A 15,389-nucleotide genomic window follows, 5' to 3' on the forward strand; every position below is an offset into this window, starting at 1 on the left:
AAACACAAACGACCCTCGATTTAGTCTATTCCTTATTCGGATAAGTAGTTAAAACGAGATCGGGGGTTATGAAATACCATTTCCTTTTTCGAGAACTCTTTCGAAAGGAGTCGTTGAAGCGAAATCGGGCGTTATGAAATTTCATTTCCTTTATTGAGAAATGATGAGCAAACACTGACAATCCTCTTTATAGTCTATTCCTTATTCGGATAAGTCGTAAAACGAAATCGGACGTTGGGAGAGTCCATTTCCTTATTCGCGAAAACTAACTTGAATAAGGAACAGTTCCCTATTCGTGTCACTGCACTAATCTATTTGTTTTGTCAGAGCCTTATGTAGTAGCCAAGGTGTTAATTGACAACAAGCACTATCTGTCAAATTGTGGTTTAGTTAGCAAGGTCAAATTCCTTCTACACGCGTACGTAGTCAAGTAAAGCGTGAATATTTCTCCTCTAAATATATTAATGCGTTTGGAAAGAAAGCCCAAGATACAAATACATTTATTAGATGAGAGGTAGATTTCCTCTCTTTTGCTAGATTCATTTGTGAAAGCGATTGCACGCATTGCGTAATTTGACCTTTTGTAGCAGATAGAGTCTCATGTTCACAGCTCCGCTTAGCAGCGAGCACGTTAAAGCATCCAAATTTACCCGACGAAAATGCTGTTGGACTTGTTCTAATGCCTAAATACTGTTTCAACTCGAACTAAAAGGTATCATGTAAGTACCCCCCCGGATTTGAATAAGGAACTGAGCGAATAAGGAAACAGACGAAAAAGGAACTGCGAATAAGGAACCAACTTCACTCTGGTTGACAAAGGTTCCTTTACTTGCCTTTAGAAAGCTGCCCCAGGTGCTGTTTATTTATTTAAGTTAATTATCTGATCACACAAATGTTAGGCTTTTTTTCTTATAAGAGGAGTGTGGCACTAGTGGAAGAGGAAGGGGTGGGTGTATTATTGATGTGTTAGCGCTCATGTTGATTGTTACGCGCTCATTCCAAATATTACACGTTCTCGTTGATTGTTACTTGTTCATTTTGATTGTTGCGCGCTCATTTTGATTGTTACGCGCTCATTTTGATTGTTACGCGCTCATTTTGATTGTAACGCGCTCATTTTTATTGTTACGTGCTTATTTTTTATTGTTACGCACTTATTTTGATTGTTACGTGCTCATTTTTATTGGTACCCGCTTACTTGATTGTTACGCGCTTATTTTTTATTGTTACGCGATCATTTAGATTGTTACGCGCTTATTTTGATGGCCACGTGCTCATTTTAATTGTTACGTGCTTATTTTAATTGTTACGCGCTTATTTTGATTGTTACGCGCCATTATGAGTTCGCGCTCATTTCAATTTTTACGCGTTCACGTTGATTGTTACGCGCTCATTCCAAAATGTAGAATTTCGGGAGCCCGTCCCTTCTACGTATAAGGAGTGTCTTTAGGCCTAAATTTTCGGCCCTCCTCAATGTTAACAGATCTGTTTCCCATAACAACAGTTAAAATCATTCCATAACATATATTGTTTTTCTATAATTTTATTACAAATACAATCCATATCTGGTATTTACAATATATATGTTCATATGAGATCTATGTAGTTGCCTGGCTCTAAGGGGGTAAAAGCTAGGGTCATTGTGATACAATGAGCACACAGAAAGGGAATTCTTTCAGAGATATGAATTTCTGCAATTTAGACTTTCTACTGTTAAATGTATAAAAGTGTACATACTGTAGCCGCCTAAAATGACAAATATTTGATTCCCTGCTAGCAAAGGTCTCTTGAGCAGTAAGGAAAATGAAAGAACTCTGCTTAGCAGGAAACTGTGAGTTGAGTTATTCATTGTAATCTATATGCAGTACTCTTGTTTAAATAGTATAGTGCAGCAGGTACATTTTTTTTTTCAGGACAAATAGAAGGGGTATTTCTATTTAAAAAAAAAAAAGCATTCCCAAGGACTTGCAAAGCAAGATCAAAATGCAACCAAGCCTAATAGGTCTGCATGTGTGACATTACCTATTATATTTTTCTTTCTTAGCAACAGAATATTATTTTCTTATCAAAACATATTTTCTACATAACTATTAAATATTCATGTGTAAGCCTGTTTCCAAAAATCTTTGAATCACTCTTACTCTAACATAAAATTCCATTTCAGGGATTTGTGGAAACTGCCAGGGTTAATCAAAACTAAGATAGCATTCAACTATCATGAAAGAATTACTGTCATGAAAGGATTACGAAGATGAGAATAAAAATCAAATTACAGATACTCCAGCACATGGGGTACCTATGGGGGGTACTCGGCTATAGATATGATAGGTTGTCCAGCAAGAACCAAAAAATATATATCCCCTAAAATATCAAGGATAAAAACTTACTACACCAAAATACCTCACTTTTTAACACTTCTCAAATTTCAATTTAACATTTATGCCACAACATTGTGAGAGTGAGTCAAAATAGAAATAAATACCTGATGCACAATCCTTCTACTTCACATATACATACAGTAGAGAAAAGTCTTCTTTTATCAATGGGCAAAATATTGAACACCAAAAATACTGAGGTCAAAAATTTTAACCCAAAATCTAATGTTATCCATAAGATAACATTAGATATTCATAAGATAACTACAATTTGATGAGCTTTATTGTATATTTACCTACATCTTTTGCTATCATACTGAATGTTGCCCTGCTTGTTTTATTAATATTGAGGATAGAAAAACAATGTCTTTGGTGGGAATGCATCTGTTGTTTTACTATTCACATCCTTGGGTATTCATTGCTATACCATTGAATTGCTGGGCTCTCCTGCAACTCTACTTACAATCTATGATGAGAACAAATGTTAAGTTAAAAGCAGACATTTTATAAAGATTGAGAGATCAAGGAAGATAGAGCAAAAGCAGAAGTGTTAAAATAATACTGTGCCAATTCAATTTTAATATTTAACAATCTCTAATACTTAAATGTGATTCATCCTTATCCATAATTATCATGACCATCACCAGCAACATTGTCAAGTGTTGCATCAACCAACACCATCATCACCTCTATCAGCCATCATCATCATTATTACTGGCATACTGTAATCATTATCATTATCATCATTAATTGTCATCATCAACAATACCATTCTCATTTACACCATTGACATAATTGCTTACACTACTTGCACTTACCTGACTTATAACTGGTAAATTAAGAATATTTCCAATAACTGGAACTCTTCTAAGGAAATTCACTACCACAGGGAAAAACCCACTGAAATATGATAAATAAAACTTGTTAAACAATAGAATACAACTTGGATTCCCATAGCTTGAGTTTTGTAGCCGGACCAGCATACTGTTTTACCTTAAAGGGCAGGGGACAAATAAGTTTGCTTAGACAGTAGCAGAGAACCCTGGAGAGAAGGGTTCTGGAAATATTTCAGTTTGATATACACACAGACAATGCATCTGAGTTTAGGTACATGGGTAATGAGATCCTGTGTCCAATTTATGTGATGAATATTTTACTGCTGCAAATATAGGTAAGCTATCCTAATACAATTCCCATCTCAGTGCCAAAATGAATCTGCTTGAGTGATAAAAACTGCTCATTCTATAGCAGAAGTATAAAATGAAATATTGACATAATCATATGTTATAATTCTGCCAAATAAAAAAAAACAAATCCCAACCAGTGGTATTACTGTTAGTCTCAGCATCTCACTTTTGACATTTTCTTTTTTCACCCAAAAAAAAAAAAAACACATTTTTTAAAGAGTGCAGGGGGGTACTACAAAGTCAGGCGTTGATCCAGAAGCTTAAAAAAGGGGGTGCAGAAGCAAAAGTTTCAAGAATGGGGCGGGGGGGGGGGGGCAGACTTATTGTTCTTCCGTATATTTCCTCATATTTCTTGGTATTTTTAAGCCAAATGTCTGAAAATAGGGGGCCAGGGCCCCCTTGGCGCCCCCTAGATCCGCCCCTGGTAGTGTGCTCACTGTTGCACTCACCTAAACAGAAGAACAAATCCATAGGTCTCAATGATCATCCCCACTAAAGGCCAGCCTATCAGCACCACCATGATACCACCAAGAAAGCAGGTACTACCACGTAACTTGTGCTTTTGGAAGAAAAATCTAAATGTTCTTTCCAGTCCTATAACTAGAGCCAGTCCTGATATGAAAAGTATCTGAAAGGCAAGACAGATTTTATTTATTATGTTCCTTGAGGGAAGAAAATTTCATTGTACAAATCGATGTGTACTCTCAATTCCCACAAAACCTCTTCACTTCTTCTTGTGACTCTCTAGAGTCAATCATGTTCATAAGATTGTTTTTAAGGTTTTTTTATTTGTGTAGTAAACTCCCAATCAATCAATTTGACGCCCAATCAATTTTCCAAAGAAAAGACATCACTTGCTTCTCACTTCCATTTTGTACAATTTAATTTAAGATATTATAATGTCTATTCAGAGCAATAACCTTATATGCACAAAAAAGGAATTTAAACTGGACCTCTTTTCAGATCAAAAGTTGTATAGTTACAATATGTGTATATACTTATCAAAGTTATTCTTCAAAAATCATGTTTCCTTATAAATGTGAATATCCTTTTATTTCTTAAATGTTGTTGTAATAATCAGAGATTTTAATCTGTTAATTACTTGTTGAAAGGTTAGGTGTTAGATTTCTTTCTATAGTATAAACCCCTAAATTTCAATCACAGAGCAAAGGGATGGTAGATGAATGACAATTGTTGTCTAGTCACTTCTTAAAGGGTTTGTGAATGGGATATCCTGTGGACAATCTACCCTATTGTATATTATATCGTTCACTTTTATCAGAAAAACCTTGTCAAATAAGGAGACTCATAGCTCTTTTCGAGTTTTAGCACAAAGATACGATAAATCAACCCTTTGCCAAAGTAAATGATAAAGAAGTGCAATGAAGTAGGCATTTTCTTTACACCTCACCATCAACAACGACCAACCAAGAAAAGGGCAAGCAGCCACAGTAATATCGTACATTGCATTACTTACATTGCCGATAGCAAGAAGACCTTTATCGAAAAACAGTAGTACGCCAAAAAACAAGAAGAACATCCCAAAGCCGGTGACACCGATGCCAATTTCTACATGAAAATAACTTAATTTTAGTAAATTAAGGTATTAGGGGATCTTTTGTCCATAAAGCATTATACTTACTTTGTAAATCCGTGATGGGAAGCATTTTTATGATTAAATAGAGAAATAAGGAGAAAATCCAGTGAGTAAAGTTGACAAATTCAAAACGTTGTACTGAGCCACGTATGAGACGGAAGATCACGCATGCGCGAAACACAACCGCTGAGTAGTACGCACAGCTAACGTCGGCGTCCTTTTTTCCCCCTTTTATTTTCGGTGCATGAACATGATTATTAGAGTCTGCGTAGCAAGCTAAAATGCTGGAAAAATGAGGCATAGACACCGCGTGCCTAGAGAAGGATAAAGCGAATAGCGAATGTAGAGGAAGGGAGCTCCCTCATCCTTCCCTAGAGCGCGCCCCTCTACTCCAGTGAAAGGGATGCTCGTCGGGAAACTCGAAAAATACCCCTAAAAATCCCTAAACGACCAAAAATCGCTACCCTTAAAAATACCTCTGAAGCCCTAAAACATACCCGTTCTAAGAGAAAACCTATTTGCTTTATCCTTCTCTAGGCACGCGGGGTCTATGCCTCATCTTTCCTTTAGCTTGCTACGCAGACTCTTAGATCATGTTGATGCACCTAAAAAGGAAAAAAAATCCCCCTAAAGACAACCTGATGCCCGATTTTGACCCCACAAAAAATAGGACGATCATTCCTATCAGGTCGACATGGGAAGAACCCCCCCCCCCCCCCCCCCCCCCGGGGCCCTGGGTCCCAACCCTTTGGGCTTGGCTACACATGCTACATGATTATGAGAACTCCACTTACTCACATCTAACATACAGGAAAAGAATTTGAGATTAGAACATGCGAATGAAAAGTATTAATACTAGCACTGCCGAAACAAAAGAAATTGCTGACAAACCTTCGGATTGCAGCCTCAAAGAAACGAGCTTGAGATCGGGCCAAAGGCCCCCCTCAATTTTCCCCGTTGTTGTTAATTACGAGCGTATTGCGTGACAGAGGACGGAATTTGGATGCCTTCTGCCGGATGATTTGATGAAACTTTTTTTTACGGTAATACATTCATTAAATAAGAACTTGCAAAATATTCCTTTGACCGCTATCCGACTCTGACAGATCCGGAAAAGGTCTTGCAAATCAGACCGTAACAATAGAGATGAATTCAATTGTTGTGGTATGTTAAGTTCCATCTAGTTTAGAAGTCAAGAGGTATAACATTAGCGGGAATTAATAATTTCGTATTTCGCATAGTTATCGTACTCCCGCCCCCGCCATTTGTCCCTAGGGGGTGTATGGCGGGCGGAACGAGTCATCTGTCACGCAACACCACGAGGACTGTTTGCTGTTTGGCATTTTTGTTGTGTGCGATTGGCCTCGAAAGAAACACCGCATTTAGTTTCGTTTCCTTTCGTGGTAACGTGCACAAATGACAGTCGTTATGCATTTACTGAAGAATTTATGTTAAGACTTGTAATGGTCTTGCCTAAAAGCGTCGTTTTACCGGTAAAATGCGCGGATTCCGGTTCTTGTTGTTGTTGTTTCTCTAGTTTCAGACACGAAGTGCGTGGGTTGTAGCTTTACGAACTGTGTTGTTTCTCTGCGATCACCTATGTTTACTGGTATAACGACGATTCTGTATCCAGGAATCATGAGGTCGTTCAGCGTTTGAAGGAGTTCAGAGGATTACAATTTTGTCTAAGACTGGTTGAGAGACATTTCGGAGTATCGCCAGGTCAGAATGCCAAAGTCACAGGGATTGCTTCAGTGTCTTATACGGCGAGAAACTGGCTGCTCTCTCGCCACCGATAAAAATACTTTGCTGGCACACGTTGAAGACTCCACCGCGAATTCCTGTACAAATGAAGAGGTTAGAATTTCCTGTCTAAACTTATGAAAAATGTTCAAGATTTGGTTGTTATGATTTTTGATCGTTAGTTTGAGACGTGGGTGCTTATATCCCCACGCGAAAATACCAGAGAGTCTTGGAGTTCTTGATGGTTTACAGATTTCAAGCATGTAAAACACGATTCTTGTCCCTGAAACGTCGCAATAATCCGCTGTCTTCTTCTAGTGATCGTAACTTGTTTCTTTAGAATTTTTGCTTATAACATTTCAAAGTAGGATAATGTTGTATTACGTTCTCACAAAGATATATACTTTCCCGTCTTATACCAGCAAAGTTTGTCCATTTGTGATCACGTTTTCCAAGCAGCTTTATTTGTTTTGTTTAGCAGTTTGGTAATTAGAAAAGGAAGGAAAATCTTTTTTCCTTTTAACCCTTAGGATATCGATCTAAACTCAAAATAATGTTGAATACGCTTAGAGCATTCTTATATTTAACGATGAACTTATAAAAATAATCTATATTTATTCAATTGATTCACATGCACCGGGAGTTAAAGATTAAAAAAATGCATCTGAATTTTTCGACCATGCGAAAAATGTATGACAATGTATGATAACTGCATTGAATCGATGTATTTTATTCGTAAAATATTTTGACATTGAACTTTTAATAGGTCATTCTGACGTCACAACACCCTAGTCTGATAATTGTCTAGTGTTTTTTGTTTTTATTCTATAATCAAATGCATTTTCTTCTTCTGTATTTCTAAACCCCTATATCAGTGATCTTATATATCCAGAGTATTTTTCAAGTGGATTTTGTCACGTCTTTGGTTTAGAGCTTTAAAATTGTTATCCATTGCAGCAGGCTTAGGGGCATAAATACGTACTGAGTAATTATATCGCTAGTTCTTTCTGCTTTGTGATTCATCTAGCAGCCGCTTGAAAGAATTAAAATTACAAATGACATGTAGAATTTTGATCTTTTTAAGATATACACCACAATCCCCTCTACAAATAAATAATGATAATGACGGAGTATATTGTGAACAGTATATTCTGCACTATTTTTTATATTTTATTTCATTTTTTTCACATTTCAATATCATACAGACCTTCCAGTAGTTTATTAATAATTAAGGTTGACATTGCATGCTTCTAGCCAAGGTTCAATTTGTACAGTATCCCAAGTTCATTAGAATCTGATTACTTTTTAACACCCATGACTGACCCTTTGCCAAGGTAATAGGGTTATCTGTTTTAAGGGAGGACATATAATATCTACTATGGTCTGGCACATATCTGATCATTAAAAGAATTAAAAAAATATAAAATCCAATTTTGAGCAGTTTAAGTAATGATTAATTTCCTGCCTTGTTTGGCATCATATGCAAAATAGTTATTACTTTTTATGGTTACTGCATTTCATTAAAAGATACTTTATTATCCCTTTTAAACACCAAGAAAACGAAAAAGTTTTTCATCTTAGTATACTAAGATCCACGAAAAAGAACAATCTTGTTCTCTTCATGCATATGTGGTGATTTTTTATGTCTGCTTTATTGATTTTTTTTTCTGTCTTATCACAGAGATGTGATCTGCCTGGCTCACCTCGCTCAACATTTTTGGTCTGCTTTAGCCCTGACAGGTAAAAACTTGGGGGTGGGGGGTGGGAAGGGAAGAAGGCAGATTTTGATATTGTGGTTACAGTAGTGGGGGGAAAGTATTGATAAATCAGAAAACAAATAGTGGTGGAAAAATGTTGAGACTCTTTGTTAATTCTTTGCCTTCAGAAAAAGAATACCAAATACTGTATTTGCCAAATAAGCTAGGTGGATACAATGCTTTCCAGAAGTACAGTTGATTGCAAGCAGAAAACAGTATGATTCGTACAGCATACTTCTTCTGTAAACTGTCTTCCCAGATGAACCTGTAGAGTATAGTTAGTGGCTTTTCGAAGTGCATTAATCAGTAACATTGTGGTTATTTCTCTTAATAAGGAGCAAGATGGCATCCACACATGGTGACCATACAATCCGGATTGTGAATAGCTACACTGGCAAATGCCTTCGCACACTCCAGGGACACCCGCGTACACCATGGTGCATTGCTTTTCATCCCTCTGCTGATGAACTTGTTGCGTCTGGTTGCTTGGGCGGTGAAGTTAGAATCTGGGATCTCAAAGTGAGAATTTTATTTGATTTCAGGGTTAATTGTGTATTGCAATGTATCATCCTTTTCTCATTTTCTAGGGAGGATGTGAGATGTATACCCCTCCTGACAGAGCAGTTATAGCTTCCTTGGCATTTCATCCTACTGATAAGGTTTTACTCATTGCTACCAGCAACAAGCTTTTCTTTTGGAAATGGGACCAGCCTCAGCCATTTGCTTGCCTTCAAACCAACTTCTTGGAAGAAAAAGTCAGGTGAGCTATTGGAAAGTACACATTATATTTTCCTGGTGGGAAAGGGGGACGTTGAGGGGGGATCTATTTACCACAATACCAAACAAAATATTTATGAAAATGCTGCAATAAAGCAGGAAAAGATCAGTGATATTGCATACCGCAAAGAAGGACAAGGTTTTGAAGAGCATGTGTAACACCTTGATATTTCGAGGTTTCCCGCTAGATCATCCTGTACCAAGAGCAAATTCCACACACCGCAAGACTAATTAACACCGCAACACAGCAATATTTGAATTTTTTATACTGCAATACTGCCGTTTAAAAAGCAAAATCTAGCAGTGTTTGAAATACCGCATCACTGCTTGTTTTTTTTTTACTTTTTTACATAAAAGCATAAGAGTGTGTCACAACTGAAAAAATGTGGCAAAACAATAGAAATGTTCAGTGTTTTTAACATATCATATTAACATTGAATTATTGCTAGAATTATGTATGTGTATTTATTTTAGTGAAATGCCGCTTTTTGGTGGGAGAATTGTGTTCCTGTGATGTCATGCTTATGTTATATGTCACTAGTGTAATATAGTAATAGTAATAGTATAATATTTACAGTATAGTCTTCTTTGCTAAGACACTTGATCGTTCTTTTTCTTAAATTTTCTTACAGACTTGTCAAGTTCTCCCCTTTTGGAGACTACATTCTTACTGGGATTACAAATGTTACACAAATGGTAAATTATGGAGATCACTTTCTCTGTGGAAGTAGCAGATTAAACCATCTTATACATAACAGGAAAGAAATACTTGTGGCCACCTATTAGAGGGAACATAAGGATGTGTTTGCATGCACTGTATTTGTTTATTTTATGAACCACCCAGAATAGGTATTTAATTTTTGGCAGGGTCGGATCTAGGGGGGGGTGGGGGGGGCGACCCTATTTTCAGAAATTTGGCTTAAAAAATAACAAGAAATATAAGGAAATATATGGGAGAACAATAAGTCCGCCCGCCCCCCCTTTATTGAAACTTTTGCTTCAGCCCCCCCCCCCTCTTTTTTAAACTTCTGGATCTGCCCCTGTTTGGGGTCGCAAGGGAGAGGGGTTACTAGTAGACAGGCACTTATTTGAAAATTGGGGCCTCATTTCGGACTTCGATTTACTCTGAGATAACAATCATCTCACAGACCCTTGAACTTAGTTCCCATTGATTTCTGTTGTTATCCTTGAGCATCATTGTCAGAACAGCTGCATCTTCAACATTAGAGACATTGAGATGTTTATTAGGGCAGAGGGACAAAGATGGCACACGCAAGGTTTCATTTATTTCTTAGATGTGCCCTATTGTAAACTGCTGTTGACATATAGTTTTCGCTTTCTTATAGGAAAACGGGAATGGCTCACAAACAAGGTGATTGTGTTATTTTCTGGTGTTATTGCGGAGTGAATGGATGGGAATGAAATAACTAGCTTACTGTACAGGATGGGAATTAGTATCGTACCACCTCCAATTATGATTATCTGTCCTGTCTAAAATCTTGTATTTGTGCAATTATCTCAACAGCAACCAGCCTCCGATCAACCACCTTCTACAGTCTGTTAGCTGCACTCAACTAGACAGTGACCAGGTGTCTCAGTACATCTTACGCCAGTCCAACAGCCAATCACAGTCTAGCTCAAACCCCTCTAGCCAATCAGAGATGCTTTCCAGCCAACCCAACCAATTAAGTGAAAGTTACCTTTCTAATCAATCAGCACCTAACCAATCAGAAAATAGTTTGTCATCGGTCAACCAATCACAGACAGCCTCTAATTTATCCTTGAATCAGTCAGAAACGATTGTAAGTAACTTTTTAGAACCGGCCTCGACTACTCAAGCTTCTTCGAGCCTGCTTAATGAAGAAGTGGATGTCATGCCGCCAACAGAGGGCCGTCTCCCTTTCCACGCTCAGTCACATACACGACCTCGTCACCGGTCTGAAGTCCTACAACAAGTTCTGAATACTCACCGACACGTCCCTAGACGAGAAGAGACTATACCCACCACAATCGCCGCGTCTGGCCACGAAGCTGCCACCGGGAGTCTAACCTACCCTAGCCGGCAATCAGCAATGTCAAGGACGCGGGGATCAGGGGATTACCGTGGGGTTTTCGCGATCTTCCGCGCCCGAGATGGCGGGAGCTGGAACCTGGACACCTCGGAGGTTGAAGGGGAACCCACTGATGTGGGAAGAACGAGTTTGCTGTTTAACCAGGGAGGCTCTGCATCTGAAAGTATGAGTTTTAGTCAGGTTGATAGTACTAGAGATGCGGCAAATATTATGGAATCAGGAACAGACTCGGGAGGTACTTTGACAACAACTTCGCAAGGAGGTCTTCTCTTCACAAGGACGCCGGGACAGAGGAACGTTACACTTAGAAATGTGACCACATCTAGCGAGCTTGTACCACAGCAAGGTCTGTCCAGTCAACCTGAAGAGTCAGGAAGCTTTGATGATCTAGGTAGAAATACGGGCGGATATTCTGGCGGTACTGCGGTGTACGATATCTCAGTTCAACCGGAATCTGTGCAAGATACAGGGACGTTTACTAGAATCACCACAAATCCTATGCACGAGCCTGCACTGCATGCCAGCGTAAGTCATCACTATGACGACGGCAACAGCGGTCGTTCCACTGACGTCACCGTTAGTATGGACTCTGTAGGCCTAGGCAACGAAGAGGGGCCTGGGTACAATGCCAACGGTGACCGCCTTTTGTCGGGCGTGGGATCTGTATTCAATGTGGGATCCGTCAGTTCGAGGACAAGTTACGTTTCGCACGGGTCAAACTACAGCTCAAGCTTGTCCACTCTGTCCAACGCCGAAGGTTCAGGAACAGCTATCGCTACTGCGACTGCGCGAACGTTTCGCCACGTGCACACTGCGGTGGTGATCGCGAATGGCACCAATGGCGGCCCTCAGGTCGCGCTAAGGACCGCAATCAACCGCGCTATTGCGGGCGCGTTTGCTGGTAGTGGTGAGGGTGCAGTTGCGAGTAACATTATCAACACTACACACAGGCTACAGTGGTGGGACTTTTCCAAAGTCAAGATGCCGGATATCAAAAATGGTAAGGGACTTTTCCAAAGTCAAGATGCCGGATATCAAAAATGGTAAGCGACTTTGTCAAAGTCAAGATGCCGGATATCAAGAATGGTTAGCGACTTTGTCAAAGTCAAGATTCCGGATACCAAGAATGGTAAGGGGCATTTCCAGAGTCAAGATGCCGGATAGTTGATGCCGGATAGTTTTAACTATCCGGCATCTTGACATCATATCCTTAAAAGATGCCGGATATAAAAAATGGTAAGCGACTTTTTCAATGTCAAGATGCCGGATATCAAAAATGGTAAGCGACTTTTCCAAAGTCAAGATGCCGGATATCAAAAATGGTAAGGGTCCAAAGTCAAGATGGCGGGTTCTAACAATGGTAAAAACTTTTCCGGCAAAGAGGGGCTTGGTAAAATAATGCCACAATGAGCGCATGTTGTCGGGTGAGCACTCTGTGTTCAATGTGTGCAATGCCGGGGAATTGCAAATGTAGAGCTTTTGAATTTATTAAAACGTTAAAGTGCGTTTTTTTTTGTTCTCATTACCATAATCCTCGTGATTACAAACATCATTTTCATCATCATCAATACTGCCACTATCTTTGTCACCACAATCATAACCGAAATCATCTTTATTACCATTGTAGCGCCCGTAAATGTAATGATTACCCGCAAATGTAGGAAACCCGCAAATGTAATAAGGTTTTACCCACAATTGAAACATTTGCGGGCGCTACACCATCATCATTATCGCTATTGCGCTAAAATGCGCGTTAGTAAATGATCCGATCTAAGTTGCAAGTACACTGAAAAAAGATTATCATTGCGTTCATCAGCAAATACGAACGTGCTGGTCCCATGCTGCAAAATCCACAATGACGCCAGCTGCGACATCTCTGCGGACGGTACCCTTCTCGCAACATTCGTGCCAAGTGCCTTTGGTTTCCCCGACGATGGAATGCTGGGTATTTATTCCTTGAAGAGAGAGAGCCTGGGGCAATGTTTGTTCACAAAAAAGTTTGGTAAGGACTCAATCCTTGTTCAAACCCCGCTGTTGTTGTCCGTTATTTCGGTGGCAACTCGGGTAAATAAGTGATAAAAATTCCCCTCGGACCTTGGGATGACTAGTAGGAGTCCCAGACGTCGGGACTTCTTATTATCCCTCAGTTGCGGGAAAATCTAAATTTCCCTTATAAGTTTGTGATAAGATTTGTCCTTTGGAATGACTGCAAACTCAATGTGCATGCCTCACTTTAATAAGATATGGACCACATGAAACAGGACTTATTTCTTCCTGTGTTTGCACTATGCTTATGTTTCGATTGACCTATTACACAGGGCCGAATGCAATTTCCGTCAGCCTATCAGCCTTGAATCGACACGTCGTCGTGGGCCTAGCGGCCAGACGGATCCATTGGCATTTAACGTCACGTCAAATGATGGCGCAAATCTTCAAACTCGAGGCTGACCGGAAAGCGGAGCAGTCAGACGACACAGGAAGACCACCGGTCCTTCCTCCGGTATTAAAGTGCTCCTCTATTAACTACGGGTTTTTGCACTTGAAAGAGATATACTATAGAATGAGCCCATGAGGCTGTATATAACATTTTCTACACCACTTGCGCGAAATCTCGCTTTCTGATTGGTTGTTAGCTATGGTAAAGAGGACATACCACTGGATTCGTCATTCACACAATCCTTAAAGGTTCACTTGAAGCGACAGAGACGAAAAGCCTTGGTTTAAATTCGAGAAATTTGGTTCTCAATCTTTTCTAGTAAATGTATTTTCCATTAGGACACTATAAAAGTAACAAAGACTGCAGGGTTTTGAATCTAAAGTTGCATGCGCTTGAACACGCAAAGGAAAACGCCATTTTTAACGAGTGCGCGCTGTTTTTTATTGTGTAAAATACTGTTTTCGTTGTTTGTGTTGTCGAAAACAAATTTCCCATAACATTTTGATCATGAGGTGACGAATATCGTGGTGTATAAGAGTAAATACCACGGAAAACTTTGGGAATTTTACTTCACCATCTAATACTACCCCCCCCCCCCCCAAAAAAAAAAAAAAAAAAAAAAAAAAAAAACTAGTTGATTGTTAGGTCCCTCATGTCAAATAAATCATTGTTCTTTAGGTTAACTGTCTTTGCTTCAGGATCTTTAGCGGTCTCCCCTAAGTTGTTTGTTTGTTCACACAGGCCGTATGTAACATTGTGCTCCATGAGCGGGATAACGAGCGCCGGTCACATGTTAGCGTTAATGCCGCCTTCTGGCACCCTGTGGTGGGCTGTGGCATCGTTTACGGGACAAACCGAGGCGACCTGAGACTAGTGCGTCAGCGAAGGTGAGAGGTCCTGGTAACCAATAATAACTGATGTACACGGGAGAAGTGGCGGCGTCAGACCAAGGCAAATAGCGTCTTTAATTACTGTGAATGTATTTATAATTTTGATGAAAGAGCAGAATCTTTTTATATTTATTTTGTTAAGAATTTCTAAAAGATAATTCTACTCCTGATTTATTTTGTCCCTGCAAAATCTGGTACCGCTATACCTTTATTAAACGCTATTTATGTAAAACGGGAGAGGCGTGGTTGCACGTGAGTGTACGAATGTTTGGTGTTGATGATTTGTAGAACCCCGTTAAAATAACCACAATCGTATTCGCGTAAACGGAGTAGAAGGAATTCCTTCTACTCCGTTTACGCGAATCCGAAGTAACGACAACTTTTGCTCAAAATATTTGTATAAATTATCATTAGTTTTATCATTCTGTTATATGAGATCTCTTATAAACTGTTTTACACTGATGTTTGTACCAACCCAGCATTGTTCATAGAGTTATAATAAAATCAGATAGCCCCATGTCTCAGTCTGTGCAAGACGTTTTACATGTAATTGA

At 39.2% G+C, this 15,389-nt stretch overlaps 2 protein-coding genes across 2 annotated transcripts; one reads left to right on the plus strand and one right to left on the minus strand.

The window, feature by feature from the left end:
- Positions 1–1,527: 1,527 nt before the first annotated feature.
- On the minus strand, positions 1,528–5,353 carry LOC5512037 (vesicle transport protein GOT1B). Its single transcript, XM_032381389.2, has 5 exons — positions 5,205–5,353; positions 5,040–5,131; positions 4,012–4,190; positions 3,194–3,275; positions 1,528–2,841 (listed from the first exon to the last, which is right to left on the minus strand). Exons 1-5 carry the CDS (start codon positions 5,227–5,229, stop codon positions 2,797–2,799), a joined length of 423 nt encoding a protein of 140 aa, XP_032237280.1. The 5' UTR covers positions 5,230–5,353; the 3' UTR covers positions 1,528–2,796.
- Positions 5,354–6,466: 1,113 nt separating this feature from the next.
- LOC5512038 (activating molecule in BECN1-regulated autophagy protein 1) lies at positions 6,467–15,352 on the plus strand. The gene is made up of 10 exons (XM_001632329.3): positions 6,467–7,016; positions 8,584–8,642; positions 8,995–9,178; positions 9,247–9,419; positions 10,069–10,132; positions 10,783–10,808; positions 10,962–12,508; positions 13,325–13,510; positions 13,827–14,008; positions 14,687–15,352. Exons 1-10 carry the CDS (start codon positions 6,888–6,890, stop codon positions 14,834–14,836), a joined length of 2,700 nt encoding a protein of 899 aa, XP_001632379.3. The 5' UTR covers positions 6,467–6,887; the 3' UTR covers positions 14,837–15,352.
- Positions 15,353–15,389: the final 37 nt, after the last annotated feature.

The sequence above is a fragment of the Nematostella vectensis genome, chromosome 6, assembly GCF_932526225.1.
Source record: "Nematostella vectensis chromosome 6, jaNemVect1.1, whole genome shotgun sequence".
Lineage (NCBI taxonomy): Eukaryota > Metazoa > Cnidaria > Anthozoa > Actiniaria > Edwardsiidae > Nematostella > Nematostella vectensis.

Coding starts and splice junctions, on each gene's coding strand:
- LOC5512037 (XM_032381389.2), bottom strand. CDS start 5,229: ATGCTTCCCATCACGGATTTACAAA. Junction 5,132..5,204: donor TCCCATCACGGATTTACAAA/GTAAGTATAATG, acceptor ATTTTCATGTAG/AAATTGGCATCGGTGTCACC. Junction 4,191..5,039: donor GTCTTCTTGCTATCGGCAAT/GTAAGTAATGCA, acceptor CTTGCCTTTCAG/ATACTTTTCATATCAGGACT.
- LOC5512038 (XM_001632329.3), top strand. CDS start 6,888: ATGCCAAAGTCACAGGGATTGCTTCAGTGTCTTATACGGCGAGAAACT. Junction 10,809..10,961: donor GGGAATGGCTCACAAACAAG/GTGATTGTGTTA, acceptor TTATCTCAACAG/CAACCAGCCTCCGATCAACC. Junction 13,511..13,826: donor TTTGTTCACAAAAAAGTTTG/GTAAGGACTCAA, acceptor CCTATTACACAG/GGCCGAATGCAATTTCCGTC.